Source organism: Sardina pilchardus, chromosome 20 (assembly GCF_963854185.1).
Source record: "Sardina pilchardus chromosome 20, fSarPil1.1, whole genome shotgun sequence".
NCBI classification, from domain to species: Eukaryota; Metazoa; Chordata; class Actinopteri; order Clupeiformes; family Clupeidae; genus Sardina; species Sardina pilchardus.
The window spans coordinates 10,677,907-10,694,097 of record NC_085013.1 but is presented as its reverse complement, the minus strand read 5'-3'; the positions used below and the strand labels follow the sequence as shown (position 1 = coordinate 10,694,097).

The following is a 16,191-nucleotide window of genomic DNA, read 5'->3' as shown; positions in this document are numbered from 1 at the left end:
AATACATGGATGCCCTGGTAATTGGCAATCATGAAACGCAGTTTGTGGATATAGAAGTAGGCTACTGTTGTGAAATTAAGAAAGATTTTAAAGCAGACATTCAAGGACAAACACTAAAGGAGATGTGCTTAAGGGTAGAGTGAGAATACTGTGAATTCTATTGTCTTGTCATTTGCTCTTGTCTGCAGCCCTGCCCCCCCCCCCTCTCTCTCTCTCTCTGAGACACACACACACACACACACACACACACACAAACAAACTCTGTCTCTGGGGGCAGAAATGAGGGGAGAATGGTGCATTAATGCACAGCAACAGAAATGCTGTTTGCAACAACAACTGAATTGTCTTGAACTCATTGCAGGTGGAAGGCATACTTGGTGATTGCCAATTAGTATTTGTCTTTGCTCGGAGGAGCTGTTTAATGTTTATTTTTGCTGTCAATAGCATGCATTCATGTCGCAGAGTGTCATCTGTTTTAGGCCTACTTTAGGTCCTGACATGGTATAGACTATAGGTGGATCTGCATCACATCAGGGTATCTGCATCGTGTTATTTTGAGGAGGAGATTCTGTTTCTGTACTGACAGGATGGTGAAGGATTCATCTTTGATGGAACCTCTGTAGTGTTAGCCCTCTAATTCAACCATGTGTATGTGGTCGGGCCCTCGCATGTTGGAATGGTGATGAGGAAAGCAGTGAACCCAAGAGTGGAGATACTGTACTTGGACACTGAGAGTAACCTATCGCACATCACTTTTTGCAGTCATTCATCCAAAATAGTTGTTTCATACTGCTTTATTATTGTTATTATTATTATTAATAATAATAGGCTAATAATAAATTAAACTGTCAGACTCTGCATTGACATTGAGGTGAGTCATTTCAGTTCTCAGCAGCAGTGCATGATTTGTAGAATTCCTGAGGCTATAAACTATTTTCCATTGAACAACTAACTGACATCCATGTCATATAACCTAAAAAACAAAAACATATAAGATATAAGATAGTCTATAAGACTTTTTTTTTTGTCTTAATTTGACCTCATTCTTAATTATTTTAATTCTTAGTTATTGCTCACCTTAGGCCCTATACTTAGTTTTTGTATAAAAAGTAGACAACAAAATAACAAATAACAAATGGGAGAGTAGGCGAATGGTTCTTCAAAAAGTGTTTGTGATGCGTGGGCTTTGGACAGGTGGGGTGTCCACTTAACCTCCACGCTGCACTCTAAATTATGAATCATCTTCTGGTGGCCCGGGGTGTTTGTGCTCCATTTAGCATGCTCTGTCCCATTTACAACCTGTCCGCTTCACTTGGTTTCGTCAAACATACATTAATAACAGACATAGCCCACAGAAATAACTTTAAGGAATGTCTGTTCTGTGAAGGCCCGTTCAGTGGTGTTTCATTGTGCATTCTGGGAGGTGAGCCTACAGCGACAACGCGCGTTTATGTGCTGCCTACTAGATACATTTAGAAAGAATTGTTTGAAAAAAGACCGGTAGCACACTCCCATTAAGGATTATAATAGTGCCCTATAGGGCACTAGATTATAAGAAGCTGTACTGCCATCTGGTGTTACTGGTATGTTAGTAGGCTAATTTACTAAATTACGTCACTTCCTACTTTTTAAAAATGGAGGATTGCGATGGCGGTGGAATGCATGGATTCGAAATCATAACAAAGAAGTAGCTTGCTCAATATAAACAACTCAACATCATTTCTCACCAGGGTTAGCGAAGAAGTGGCTACGGATGTGGATTAAAAATGATATGTAACTGTAAATATGATGCATCTAGCCCGTGAATAGCATAGCATTTCAAAGAAGTGGGCTAGTTACAGACACCGAGGCTGGCAAATGTAGCTAGTTCGTTAGCCAGACTAACCTAGAATAACTCAGTAACGTTCCTAACAAATCAGTGAGCTAACTTTGGATAGTATTGGGCTAATGCATGCACGTATTTGTGTACTATCAGGGGTTGTTGGATGGATGTTGTTAATGGATATCCATAGTTTTCCAGCTGCGATGGAAGTCTCACGTTTCAGTCGCTTTTCGATAGTTAGAAACTGCTGACAGTTACCACAGGTGGGATGCTGGAACACGATACACACCTGTATCTGCGGAACTTTCATTCCCTAACAGACCAAATGTGGCTGTGAAATGCATTGGGATTCTGATCCTGATTCTGAAACATTAGAAATTCTGTTAGAACGTGCAATGATTGAAACTACTCTGGAGGAAAGTTTCGTAAACACCTTTTCAGTCACCTCATAAAAATATCATCATGAGTAATAAAAGGAAAAGAGCACCACCAGTCAAGGTGGATGACGATGCAAAGAAGAAACTGAACTGGAATATGCATGAGGACCGGAGGAACGAGGTAGAGTCTGAGTTGTCGACACAGGGTTCCGATGTCATTGCAGAATGTTTACCCCTCCCCATTGAGGAACCTAGTTGTTCGAAATCTTTTTGCGTTATTGTTGAAGAGCCAGACAAGTCAGAGGTACCCCTCTCTGAGGACGCCCTCATCGGTTCCAGTTGTTTTCCCTCTATAAGTGAAGAAGTTCCTGGCCCTAGCATCACACCTCGAATCAGGCCTGGTTCGGAGTCGGGTAGCGCAACCAAGAGTGTCACAAATTATTCTGTTGTCCTACCCCTAATTAACTGCAAGTTGGATGAGGCCTGGTATGTACTGATCGGAGAATTTAATCTCCGTGCCCAGTCCCCATTAGTAGTGGAGGATAGTCAAAAGTGGACACTTCAGAGGACTGGTGGCAGGCTGTGCTTGTGTGCGTCTGGTGCTCAGGAGGATGAGTCCTTTGATGTGGAGGTACAGAGCCCGGAGTTCGTGTGCCCAGTGGAAGGATCTTTGGGCAGGTTAGAGTTGGAGGAGTTGGACTGGCTTCAGAAGAGGAGAATCGTCCAGCTCGGTGTCAAGCCTGATGAGGAATATATTAAGGTATGTGTCAAGATATGTGGTGGATAGCACAGAATGTTTACGTAGGCCTACGGCATCAAAAGGTAACTCTTGAATAAGGGCCTCACAGTGGCTGGACCTTAAAGAGTGCTTAAATCATTACACTGCGGTGTGTTATGAAAAAATGGGTCCAGTTCACAGATACCACATTCACTTAGACTTATTAATTTGAGCTGTCAACTAGGGGTGCACGATTCAGAGAATTTCACGATTCGATTCGATTCCGATTTTCAGGCTCACGATTCGATTCAAAATCGATTTTCGATTCAAAAACGATTCTCGATTCAGAAAACGATTCACAGTATAGTTACTTTTCCCATATGATTGCAGTAGACACACAATTTAGAAAAAAAGAAGCACAACAAATTAAATAAGTTTAATTCTACTAAATGTAAGCTTATTTGGGTAAGATGTATTGCTTTCATTCTGTCCACTCATAAGGATGGGCAACATAAAGTTATAATTTTGACTACATTATTTACTATTTAGGCTACTTAATGATACTATATACTGTAGCCTGCCCCCTGTCACCTGGGCCAATTTACAAAATAATAAATCATATGATATAACCTTCTGATATTGATGCTGATAGAAGAGTATGCAGCTTGAAGGTTGTTGATATTTCAGTTGAAAATGGAATCAAATGACACATTTCCCTCTCCTGTCAAAAACACTGTGGATCCTAGCCTACACCTCTCCCAAAGTAAAATGGTAGGCCCTAACTGCTTTTACACTGCACCAGGATTGTGTAGGCTACATCACTAGTTTTACAAGCGTGGACGCTAAATGGAGAATTAGGATTAAAATGCAGACTGTACCTTTAAATAAGCAACTTGAAGACTATGTTTGCACAATGCTACAGTGGGCTGTTTTCACCAAATTTCAGCTCAATGTTACATACAAGACTGACGTTTTCCGAGCATGGCAATGTTATTTTTTTCCCTCTAAGCACTGTCACCACAAGTTTTCTCACGTAATATTGAAGCCCTCCCGAGATATTTTTTAGATGGCATGGGGTGCCTGGTTCACTGAGGTGAAGGGCTGGACTAACGTGAAATGGCAAGATCTTGAACTATTCAAATAAGCCTACGCCTAAACAGACTTTGTGGTTAAAACTATGAAAATCAGTGAGTCTGCCACAGCTAACGTCAAGCACGGTAAGCCAATAGGCTATACGGCAGAAATGTAATTCAATTGATCAGCAGCATCATGAGATTGCTATCATTATCGGAAAATACCGACAGGACAAACAACACATGAAAACACAAGTGCATAAATTATGTCTTTTTAGATTGATTTGCTGCAAATAGTTTGCCACGCACAACACTGAACTTGACTCAAATGTTGTTTAGAATGACCCTACCCATCTGCTTTCACTTTCAAAACCTGTTGACAGCGGTCTGTTAACGCGGTCCGTTAATGAAGGACCTCCGAAAATTGGCATTTGCGCCGACTAGGCTACCCCCAGCGCTTCTGCTGAAGTCTTTCATTAACCTATGTCAAGTAAAGAGTGCTCAGGCATAAGAAGTTTCTAATAGACGCGGCGCCATCTATGGGAATGGCGAACTAAACTAATTTTAGAACAATAGTTTAAACACCGTTGTGGGGGGGGGGGGGGGGGTATATGAATCGATTCTTGGAATTTTATGAATCGATTCTGAATCGGTAGAGTTTGAATCGCGATTCGAATCCGTATCGATTTTTTTGCACACCCCTACTGTCAACTAGGCTACATTATGACTTCATTGAGTTGGTAGAAGAGCTGTGAGATATTAGGTAGAAGAGTTGTGAGACATTAGCAGGTTGGACCCACAGGCACTGTCTGAAGCATATCCTGAAGTCCTGCTTGTACTCCTTCAGCTGCCAGTCTATTTGCTGGAGGCTGGATTAAGCCATCCTGAGCTCCTCAGTGAAGGCAGTGGCCGCATGAAGAAGGCAAACCAGCTGATCCAGAAACTCATGGAGCACTTTTATGACTTCATCATTCCAGGTGAGTAGACTATGCTACTTCAGATGTACATATACCACTCTTCTATGCATCTGCTTCCCTTTCAGAATATGTTGTGATCATGTCAATGATAAGTAAATCTGGGCCCTTCATGATCCATACACATACACTTACTTATAATATTGCCATACAGCATAGGGATTTTTGGTAACTGAAACCAGTAAGAGAAAAATATCAAATGTTTTTTGGAGTCTGTGTCTGTAAACACTTTATTATGAGACTTATTTAAGCCTGACAGGTTTTGTTTGTGCCACCAAATGTGAAAATAGGTGAACTTGTCAGGTGCTCTGAGAGCAATTATAAGCTGGTTAGATAGGAGTCTCTCTGTGGCCTTTGCATGACGCCCACTGACCTGCTGCGTGTGTTGCCTGCAGAGGTGATGGAGGATGAGCAGGATGACGACGACGTAGACCTCGAGCGGCAGAACGTGGAGGAGCTGTACGACAGCGTGCGCCATCAGCACCAGCGTGGGGTGGAGGGCGAGGGCTTGGACGTGCAGCACGAGGCCCTGGTGCCTGTGCTGAGACCCTACCAGAGTCAGGCGGTCAACTGGATGCTCAAAAGGGAGAAGTACAACAGCGGTGCCTCTGAAGGTAACACCTAAGGAGAACGTGTTCAAGGGTTTCATCAGGTCCCTTTCCACAGTTGTATAAAATCAAGCACCTAGATTATGAATGCAGACTGCATCGTGCTTGAAACTCATGAATACTTTGACACGGCATACTTGCTCTTTCACCAGCCACACTGTCCATATGGACTGTCAATGCAGCATCTAAATTCTGTGTATGTTGTTCAGACTTGTGTTCATTGACTGCAATGAGACGAGTCTATCAGTATAGTTTGGAGTAAAACATACGCATGTTCATGTTCTCATTGTGTAAACCCCTTTCAGAAGAATAGTGGAGGCCTTACCTGTTGCCCATCTTTTTTTTCCTGACAAACATTCTAATCAGCTGTCTCTTAATTACAGTGGCCATGACATGACTACTATTGTGCCTGTGCTTTACTTTCGGGAACAAGTTATGAATTGCTTTCTTATGGTTTTTGCCATCAGTTACATGAAGACAGCACTGTAACTTTTTTTTTTAGCAGATAAACCATCATTACATTTCCTTTGGCGTGAGATTGTGACTCTGTGTGGAAAGAAACTGCACTACAACATCTACTCAGGCTGGTAAGATCTACTACTATACCACTTCACTTTAAATCATAACCTCTTATAGAGAAGACTGTGCTTGAACAGACACAGAATAATTCCAAAAATGACCACCATTTAATCAGTACACATGTTTCTGACACCTGTTTTGTGCACCTGACTGCTGATTGACTGATTGCATTCTACTCCTGTGGTCAAAATGAAGTTGTACTTTTTCACATGCGTGTTTTGCTGATCTTGACTGGATGCTGTGTGCTTCTTGTAGTTTGATCCTGGAGTTTCCTCAGGCTGGGACAGACTGGCCAGGGGGTATCCTGGCGGACGAGATGGGTCTGGGGAAGACTGTGGAAGTGCTGGCTCTCATTTTGTTCCATGCAAGGCAGGGCCTGGAGAACAGCGCCCCCTGTCTGCCTGAGGTGAGTTGTCAGCCAGAATCCTTGAGCTTTGTCATAGTATTCAGAATCTAGCTTTGAACACCGCTTCAAGGTTTGCAGACCTTGTACATACAGATGCTTAAATGGATTTGTGAAGCAGCGTTGTTTGACTAAGTTTTCCTATCCCAGGGAGTGAAAGTAAACTACTTTGTGCCTCCACCACCGCCGGAGAAGGAAAATGGCACACCACGCAAGCGTGAGCCCCAACCCAAGGAGAGAATCTCTTACCCTGGTGAGTCAGCCGCAGAGACAGCCAAATGCCGTCTATTAATACTGACATAACCTCGCTGTGGGCTGCTGTTGTCTCAGTTGGCAGAAGTGGAGAAGATATTTCACTTTGATCATAAGTAGATGAAACATTAACAAGAAAAGTTTCTGAAGGTCTTTTAAAGTCTGGTAGATGTACAGTCTCAATAGTCTTTACATTGTGCCAGCCCTATAGAATGTGTGTTGGTTTGCATTAATGATTCTTGTCTGAAAAGGAATTGGTGCATGTTGAGATTCATGGATGTTTAGGTTCCCTCAATAAAAAAGATAAAGACTAAAACAGTGTTATTCATTGCTTACTCGTTGTCTCTTTTCTGCGCTAGCTGTTCGTGTGATGATTCTCACTGCCATCAAAGAGATGAAGGTGGGTAAAGGAGCCTCTATCAATGCCATCTTTGGCTATCTTCGCACGATGTTCAGGTACGACCCCATAAAGAACCGCAGTCACATCAAGAAGAGCCTCGCCAAACTCATCAGCGAGGAGCTCGTGGAGCAGGTCAAAGGTCGAGGCCTGGCAGGGTCCTTCAAGTTTGGGAAGAAGTACAAGGACACACAGAAGAAGACACCGGTCAAGCAAAAGCCTGTAGGTGTCCTAATCAAAGAAGTTTTACATTTTATGCACATTTCTAATTTAATTTCCTAGGAGCATCTTAGTGATGAAGAGGGCCGACTTAAGACACAAGAGTTTGTTTGTTTGTTTGATATTTGTCTGATGTTTGTCATTTTTGTTTGGTCCAGCTGTGTTGACACTGAGATTGATGTTCCTTTGATGTTCTTTTTATCCACTCAGCAGAGCTCCGATGGGGATGTCGCTCCTCGGAGAACATCACGCAGACGTTCTACTCACGTCTACTCAGATGCTGTGGTGACCTCTGACCTCCCCGGAGATCTGGACACAGACACAGCGCCAGATGCTCAGGAAACCAAAAAGGAGAAAGACCCCAGTGTCCCCCCACCAGAGAGCACTGAAGACCAGCTCCCTGAGGAGGAGGAGGAGAAGGAGGAGAAGAAGGAGGAGGATGAGGAGCAGGTGGAGAAACCTGAAGAGAGTTGTCCACCCCCCCATGAAGAATTGAAGGACCTCCCACCCCCTGCCTCTGTTCCTGAGCCAGACTACCACTTTGAGTGCATCTGCGGGGAGACAGGTCTGCTGGACTACAAGGTAAGCTTTTTGGAGCCCGTCTTTGATCCACAAAAATGATTCCAGTCTCCCAAATGATAGCTAGAGGGCAACGGAAGACACCTCCTGCATGCTAATATCGCCAGCACCGCACCGCTGCAGCATGTTTGTCTTTGATTTATCTTTCATTTGGTCAGTGTGCGGTGCTCCTCGGCAGCACGCCAAGATCACAACGTTTTACAGTCAGTCGTTTTCATCGCCATCATTTTAGATGGAGACAGTTTGTGTCAGGTGAAGAAGCTAGAGTCCACTGTAACGAAGGACTTTATGAATATGCAACAGGCCCTGGACCGCTTCAAACGACCGAACCCAAGAAAGGGCCGGAACGAATAAATGAGCAACGTTTCGATGCACAGCGTCTTCATCGGAGTCAAAGAGGCTTATTCATAGGCCTATATTTGTTTTCAGTCGGTGACCATATGACTGTGAGTGCATTTCCAATCTGTGTGTCCCTCTAGGCTCGTGTCCAGTGCCTGCACTGTCTGCTGTGGCAGCACGCGGACTGCGTCAACTACAAGCAGGAGAGCCAGGACACCACGCCGTTCTACTGCCCGCACTGCCTGGTGGCCATGCCGCCCGTGCACACCGGCGCCACCCTCATCATCTCGCCCAGCTCCATCTGCCACCAGTGGGTGGAGGAGATCAGCCGCCACATCCGCTCCTCCTCGCTACGAGTGCTGGTGAGGGAGAGGGGAGAGATGGGGGCAGTGTGTGTGTGTGTGTGTGTGTGTGTGTGTGTGTGTGTGAGGGGGATCAGCTTGCAGGCAGTGTGTTTTTGCATGCCATGACACCACACTGAGGTGGTTGTATATCATTGTGTGGAGATTAATGACTCTGTAGTGAATCTCTATATGATTCATAGGCGGCTTCATCCCTTGTTTGTTTGTTGGTTCACCTTCGATCTTTGCCGTTTTCAATTAGAGTCTGGTAGTTCATTTTAATTTCAACAAGTGAACTTTTCAATTTTCTTAGACAACTTTGTCTTAATTTTTTCCCCTCTTTCTCTCTCTCTCTCTTGCTCCCTCTCTCTCTCCCCCCTCTCTCTCTATCTCCCCCCCCCCCTCTCTCTCTCCCCCTCCTCCTTCTCTTCTCCATCACAGGTGTACCAAGGTGTAAAACGGCACGGCTTCATCCAGCCGCATGTGCTGGCCGAGCAGGAAGTGGTCATCACCACGTACGACGTGCTGCGCTCCGAGCTCAACTACGTGGACCTGCCCCACAGCAACAGCGAGGACGGCCGCCGCTTCCGCACGCACAAGCGCTACATGGCCGTGCCCAGCCCCCTGGTGGCCGTGGAGTGGTGGCGCGTCTGCCTGGACGAGGCTCAGATGGTGGAGTGCACCACCGCTAAGGTAACTCCTCTCCCTCCCTCCCTCCCTCCCTCCAACAGTCTCATGCTAGGCTAAGCCCTCACACAAATCTATGTTCAAATCTATTCACTCCAGCGTCTTATCCTCTGCTGGAACCCACAGTCCTGTGGAGAACCCTTTACTTTTCAAGTACTGTGCCTTCAGAGAGGAGGAATAGAGATCATTTTACTGTCGATTTGTTTTCTAGTAGCTAGTAGTGCTCTCCATTGAAATATAGATAATGTTTCATTTATGTGTGTCATAGTGTCAAGTGTGTGCTCAAGTGTGCTATCAGCAGAGTGTGTTTGTAACTGATATACTGTCTGAATTAGGGTGCTTGTGTTAGTGTTTTGATTTAAGGAAGAGGTCAAACCTATTCGTGTGTGTGTGTGTTAATGGCCTGTAATGCTGAACGAGTGTGTGCGCTCTGTGCTTGGATGACTCTAGGCTGCTGAGATGGCTCTGCGTCTGTCCTCTATCAACCGCTGGTGCGTGAGTGGGACACCTGTGCAGAGGGGATTAGAAGGTGAGCGGCAATTGACTTCACTGTGTAATACTTTATACAAATACTAATCATTCAAAAAACCGTGTGTATCTGATTGTGCCATGACGCAGGGCTTTAATGCAGATACAGATTTTTGTAGATGATGTTTGCTTTCACTGTTTGCTGGTTGGATTCTAAGTACGTGCGTGTGTATGTGTGTTTGTGTGTGTGTGTGTGTGTGTGTTTATAGATCTGTACGGTCTGGTGCTGTTTCTGGGTGTTGACCCGTACTGGGTGAAGCACTGGTGGGACCAGCTGCTGTATCGCCCCTATCGCCGCGGCAACACCGAGCCCCTCTACAACCTCATGGGCCGCTTGCTGTGGCGCTCCGCTAAGAAGGACGTCATCGACCAGGTAGACGAGGGGTCATCCCCCCTCTCCACTCCTCCATCTCTCCCACATGGGTCATCCCCCTCTCCACTCCTCCATCTTTCCCACATGGGTCATCCCCCTTTCCACTCCTCCATCTTTCCCACATGGGCAGCTCCTTTCATTCCTCTCAGGCTTTTGTCCCTGTGTGCTCTTTCTATAGCCTATGTAAAGGTCCTACAGAAATAGAGATTCTCTTGTTAAATATACCCTGACATTTATGTGCTATAGCTAGCGTGTAATTAAGGTGGTGCCACGGAGGCTCCGCTATGGCCACGGAAGATAGAGTGAGATTAAAAGAGGTCAACGCAAGGCCAGCTCCGTGAATGCTCTTGAGTGTTATTTTGGTGCGTAGTCAATTTGGTGACATTTTCAATCTGAAGTGGATCTGCATTTATACTGATTGACCTCTCAACTCTTGCCTTTTCTCCACGCTCGGTATTCTGCCTGTCTCTGCTTTATTTCCGTAAATTCCTGACGCTTTTTAGAGACAAAACTTTTGATAGGAAAAAAGAAAAAAGACCCCTCATAAATTATGCTATCATTTTATGTCACAGAATATAAAAGGCCCAGGTCCAAAGAGCTTGTAAAAAAGCCATTAGTAACGTCTTTACGTTTAATCTCCTACACAACATGAACTATTGAATTGGCTTCAATAACTGCCCTTTCCCCATATGTGTGTATATATGTGTATGTGTGTACAGTAGTAGTATGTATGCTATATGATATGTATAGTATAGCATGTAAATGTTTTGTGTTTTAACTCTTTCAGATCCAGATCCCCCCTCAGACGGAGGAGATCCACTGGCTGCGCTTCTCGCCGGTGGAGAGCCACTTCTACCAGCGCCAGCACGAGGTCTGCTCCCAGGACGCCCTGCACAAGCTGCGCAAGATCTCCGACTGGTCGCTGCGCCTCAGCAGCCTGGACCGCCGCACGGTCAGCACCATCCTGTGCCCGCTGCTGCGTCTGCGCCAGGCCTGCTGCCACCCGCAGGCCGTCCGCGGAGAGTTCCTGCCTTTCCAGAAGAGGTGGGCACTGCCGTGGACAGGCCAGATGCTCTCTTTGCCTGGCAGTTAAAGTTCCATAACCTTTCATAAAGCTACAGATCTGATACTGATATCTGTTTAGTCTGTATAGTTGGTTCAGACCAGTTAAGGATGTCCTACTGTGATCTTGAACTGTCCTGATGCTTTGATGACTACAAGATTAGAGATCACAGAGACACATCCCGCCCACCCGACCAAAGCGATGGACTGTTCATTTACTTGGATGCTTATATGTAGATCACTCATTGTCTGCCTAATTCAATATCTGCCTGTCTAATTAGATTACGTGTGCTGAGCTGGTGAGGCTGCTTTATTTATTTTCCCTCCTTCTGTGTGTGTGTGTGTGTGTGTGTGTGTGTGTGTGTGTGTCTCTGCAGCACCATGACCATGGAGGAGCTGCTCAAGTCCCTGCAGAAAAAGTGTCGTGTGGAGTGTGAGGAGGCCCACAGGCAGCTGGTGTGTGCCCTCAATGGCCTGGCTGGTATTCACATCATCAGAGGTACCATATACACACACCCACGCACACACACACACACACACACACACACACACACGTACACATGCACATGCACATGCACATGCACATGCACATGCACATAATGTATAGTACACTCTCATCTTTATGTTCTGCACCAGCACAGCTCAATTCTGGTGCATGCACATTGTGTTGAATAGATATATAACCAGCGCATACAGAATTATATTTCATTGTATTTAACATTGCACTAAATGATGAAATTGCTGTTCTAGTTTGTGACCGCTCTTACTTTAGATAAAAGACTCAAGTCCCCTGCAGGTTTAGGCTTTGCTGCATTGCCTGTCCTCAGTGTGTGTGTGTGGGCGTCTTTCCTGTCCTGATGGTTGTGTTAAAGCGTTGGAATATCAGAGGCACCCAGGGCGTCTCTGACTGGCTTCCTGTACACGTCCTGACTGACGGCAGCATTACCGAGCGCTGAGAGAGCAGCTGAGTGTGCAGGCGTCAGCGCGAGAGCAACGGGAGTTATGACATGCTGACAGGCAGGCCGTTCCTCATCGTAACGGAGGAGAGAGAGAGAGAGAGAGAGAGAGTGTGTGTGTGTGTGTGTGTGTGCGTGTGTGTGTGTGTGTGTGTGTGACGACGTGCCCGGCCTGCCTGCAGGCTCTGCTCGGGGGGAGGCCGAAGCTTGGGATTGAACACAGACGATGGGTAATGAGAGGAGAAGCTTCTAGGTAGCCCAGAGCACCACCGGGGATGACACGGTTCCGCCCTGAGGGTTCTAGAGGCCAGAGATGGTTCTCGTGGGTTGCAGACCGCGGCAGCTGCCGTCGTCGTCAGATGAAAACATGTCATTTGTCAACATTCAAGCACTGTCAGACTTCACATTAAAGGGTGAATGAATGATAGTCTAGGAAACTCTGAGATGTGAGTTCAGCTGTAATGAAAATGTGTGTGTGTGTGTGTGTGTGTGTGTGTGTGATAGATGAGTTTGTGGAGGCGGTAGAAATGTACAGAGAGGTGCTACGGTCATCAGAGGAACATAAAGGCCGACTGAAAACAGACTCCTTACAGGTAATCAGCATACATTTCACTATATAATATTGTATCTTGTAGTGTACTTGTAATGTTTGTAATTTACATATTTCAATTGATTTACATATCTCTTTTTTACCCATTTTATGTTACCCATTGCTAAAGTACCTGAAATGTATTGTGAGTATGTTGTATCAGCTGCAGCTCATGTGAACTCTTAATTTGACAGAGACTTCATGCCACACACAACCTGATGGAGCTGCTCAGTGCAAAGCATGATGGGATACCTCCAACCCTTCGGGATGACCGACTAAAAGAAGAGGTGAAGAAAAGGCTTCAGTGTGCTATAAGATGGATCACATGTTCAGGTCTATAAAGAGGATGAATGTAATGTGTGTGTGTTGTGTGTGTTCTGTGCGTTGTGTGTGTGTTGTGTGTGTGTGTGTGTGTGTGTGTGTGTGTTTGTTTGTGTTTTCAGGCAGAACAGCTGAGGCAGCACTACATGACCAAATCGAACTCCGAGGTGTCAGAAGCTCAGCAGAACCTGCAGCCCGTGGTCCAGAACATCAAAGAACTCAAACGCAAAGTAAAGTTTTCCACAGTCACATGCAAACAAGGCAAATGTCTCCCTTCACTCATAAATACACACTAAACAGCAATATGCAAAGGATATCAGTTCAGTACTGACTAAAGGGTTGAGATCCTTCCCTTGCCGAGTACTGAGTCTTTCTCTGTCTGGACCTCTGCCCAGGTTAACCTGCGTTCCCCCTGGTGGATGGAGGTTATAGCGCAGGCCATTGAGTACTCCATAGATGACGACTTGGTGGGACGCATCCAGAATGAGCTCACCTGCAGCTACAAGCAGGAGGCCAACAAGCTGTCCATGGCAGACAAGTAAGGCTGCTTTATTCTTATTACAGCCTTGTACCCGCCCCGTATTGTGTGATCCTGATGTACTTTGATAAAGGCTGTTTGCCAAAATGTCGGTCTTGAATAAATAGTGTTAGAAGAGATCAGAGTGTGTGTCTAGTCTGTCCTAATTCTTCATCATGATGTGCAAAAATGTATTTGTAATCTTAGATGTTTAGTGTTTGAACCTCAGGAAAGCAGAGATTTTTCGACAGTCTCGAGGATATTTATTGTTTCATTATGAGAGGAGGGAGACGAATGGCGTACACTTCTGAGAGAGACAGAGCAGTATGTCACACCATCCTCTGAGAGAAATGGGCGCATTGCAAATCTCTAAGACGGATGGCCGACTTCGTTTCATTCCTCAGGTTCCGAGACGGCCGCGGCCTGCAGTTTCTGCTCACCACCCAGATGGACGACCTGCTCAAGTCTCAGAAGGTGGTGCAGGACGCGGTCAAGAAGCTGGAAGGCGCGCCCTCACAGGCCATCATCGAGGAGGCCACCATGTGTCATCTCAGGCCCGTCCGCCTGCCACTCAACAAGTGAGACATCCCGATTGGTCAAACGTTACAAAGATGTCGTGTCGGATCGTCTTTTCCCCCCTGACTATGTGCCATTGACTTTACTTCATCTTCATTTGAGTTGTTCTAATTAACACATCTTGGTGATGAACTCAGCATGTAGGAGAGGATGTGCAGAGTGAGCGTGTGGTTAGCCTCCGTCTGAGTAGAATGTGACTGTGTCTGTTTTTCCAGCTGTGTTTTCTGCAAGGCTGATGAGCTCTTCACTGACTACGAGTCGAAGTTGTTCTCTCACACGTGAGTAAAACAGCCCTTTACGGTCATGATCTGATCTTTGACCGCTCTTTTGACAGCTTTATGTGTATTTCTATTAATATGCACCACTATCATTTGTATGTTTCTGCATGATTTTGTAGGATTGGTGCGTTTCCATTTTTTTGTTGTAATTTTTATTGCGTGCAACTACTCCAAGTAATTTAACGTGACCAATGTGTTAAATTTGCGTCCTCTGTGGTACCTGACAGGGTCAAAGGTCAGACGGCCATCTTTGAGGAGATGATCGAGGACGAGGAGGGCCTGGTGGACGACCGCCTGCCCACCACCAGCCGCGGCCTGTGGGCGGCCAGCGAGACGGAGAGAGCCCTCAAGGCCATCCTGGCGTTCGCCCGCGCCCGCCGTCTAGACGCCCAGCTGCTGGAGGAGGCCAGCACCTTCATGGAGCTCTTCGAGTCCTGGAAGAAGGAGTACAAGGTGTGTGTGTGTCTGTGTGTCTGTGTGTGTGTCTGTGTGATTTTGAAGTCATCCATTTCATCTTTGCATTGATTTTGGTGAGGCATAGTAAATGAAGCAATTTAACTGCAGTAAGGATTTTGAAAATTAATTGATCTATCACTCTAGTCATTTAGCCTAATTTAGGATTACAGCTTTGGACGTTTAATTTAAAAAGAACATTGTTCGGCCGCGAGTCATTAAGCTAAACTTTTTTAAAGGGTACTGTTTTGAGCAATTTTGTAGGCTGGATGACAAGGGCAACTTAAGCAAAAGCTATTTTGAAAATGAGTTGGATCTTTTAATGTCATCTTTATTGTTGCATCCTTGAGCTTAAAGAGAAGAAAAAAATGTTTGGTAGGTCTGACGATTTGTGAAGTAATTGGCATTTTACTTAAAATGAAATAAAAAAACAAAACAAAACAAAAAACAAATCCTCCTGCTACCATAAAAGGCATGTTTCCTAATCCCCAGTGTTGGTCTCTGTCCGCTCCTCCACGTTTGGCTGCAGGTGCTGCACGAGTACTGGATGACCCTGCGGGACCACGTGTCGGCCATTGATGAGCTGGGCATGGCCACCGAGAGGCTGCGCGTGCGGCTGCCCGACGAGCCCAAACAGAAGGTCCTGCACATCATAGAACCACACGAGGTAAACCCAGACGCCTGCTACCTACTGTTTATGGGACAGTCCAGTCCTATCACACAAACATGCTGCTGTCAATATTTACTTCATATGGAATTACTTCATATGGAATCAATATATCAATATTCAGTAGTCAATATTTACTTCATATGGAAGTGTTATTAGTGTGTGTCTGTTGCTCTTTTATTGGTGGTAAGAGACACTCGCAGAATGCAAATAGCCTTTAAATGCTATAATTGTATGCAGTATATGGAGGGATCTGTATGGGTTAGACACTCAACTCAACAACTGTCAATCAGAATTTGTTCATCTAATGACATAATAGCGCATTAATATGTTTCGGAACTTCCTAATTGCACATCTAATTCACACACGGTTATGTGACGAGCATTAAAGAAATTATTAAGAAGCTATTAAGGAGGCTATCTCAGGAGTGTCCTAAATGGAACTGTCTAGACGGGAGACTCTCTGGGGTAAAAAGGGTTTGCTGTGAATCCGCAGGTGGATCA

The 16,191-nt window shown here is 45.3% G+C and overlaps 1 protein-coding gene across 3 annotated transcripts in view; it reads left to right on the top strand.

The window, feature by feature from the left end:
- Positions 1–1,656: 1,656 nt before the first annotated feature.
- The window catches only part of shprh (SNF2 histone linker PHD RING helicase), a 20,393-nt gene continuing 5,858 nt past the window's right edge, over positions 1,657–16,191 (top strand). Inside the window, exons 1-23 of one of the 3 annotated variants that reach the window (XM_062522111.1) lie at positions 1,657–2,959; positions 4,838–4,967; positions 5,360–5,578; positions 6,078–6,159; positions 6,407–6,557; positions 6,705–6,807; positions 7,166–7,425; positions 7,633–8,004; positions 8,481–8,702; positions 9,123–9,374; positions 9,819–9,897; positions 10,106–10,269; positions 11,057–11,313; positions 11,709–11,830; positions 12,792–12,880; positions 13,071–13,163; positions 13,320–13,427; positions 13,593–13,735; positions 14,119–14,292; positions 14,506–14,568; positions 14,796–15,021; positions 15,551–15,688; positions 16,184–16,191. The exon at positions 16,184–16,191 is cut by the window's right edge and continues 94 nt beyond it. In XM_062522111.1, the coding sequence (XP_062378095.1) occupies positions 2,285–2,959; positions 4,838–4,967; positions 5,360–5,578; positions 6,078–6,159; positions 6,407–6,557; positions 6,705–6,807; positions 7,166–7,425; positions 7,633–8,004; positions 8,481–8,702; positions 9,123–9,374; positions 9,819–9,897; positions 10,106–10,269; positions 11,057–11,313; positions 11,709–11,830; positions 12,792–12,880; positions 13,071–13,163; positions 13,320–13,427; positions 13,593–13,735; positions 14,119–14,292; positions 14,506–14,568; positions 14,796–15,021; positions 15,551–15,688; positions 16,184–16,191 (4,130 nt within the window). In that variant the 5' untranslated portion in view covers positions 1,657–2,284. Of the gene's footprint in view, positions 2,960–4,837; positions 4,968–5,359; positions 5,579–6,074; positions 6,160–6,406; positions 6,558–6,704; positions 6,808–7,165; positions 7,426–7,632; positions 8,005–8,480; positions 8,703–9,122; positions 9,375–9,818; positions 9,898–10,105; positions 10,270–11,056; positions 11,314–11,708; positions 11,831–12,791; positions 12,881–13,070; positions 13,164–13,319; positions 13,428–13,592; positions 13,736–14,118; positions 14,293–14,505; positions 14,569–14,795; positions 15,022–15,550; positions 15,689–16,183 lie in introns of all 3 variants that reach the window. The other 2 variants (XM_062522110.1, XM_062522109.1) reach the window with 2 other exon arrangements.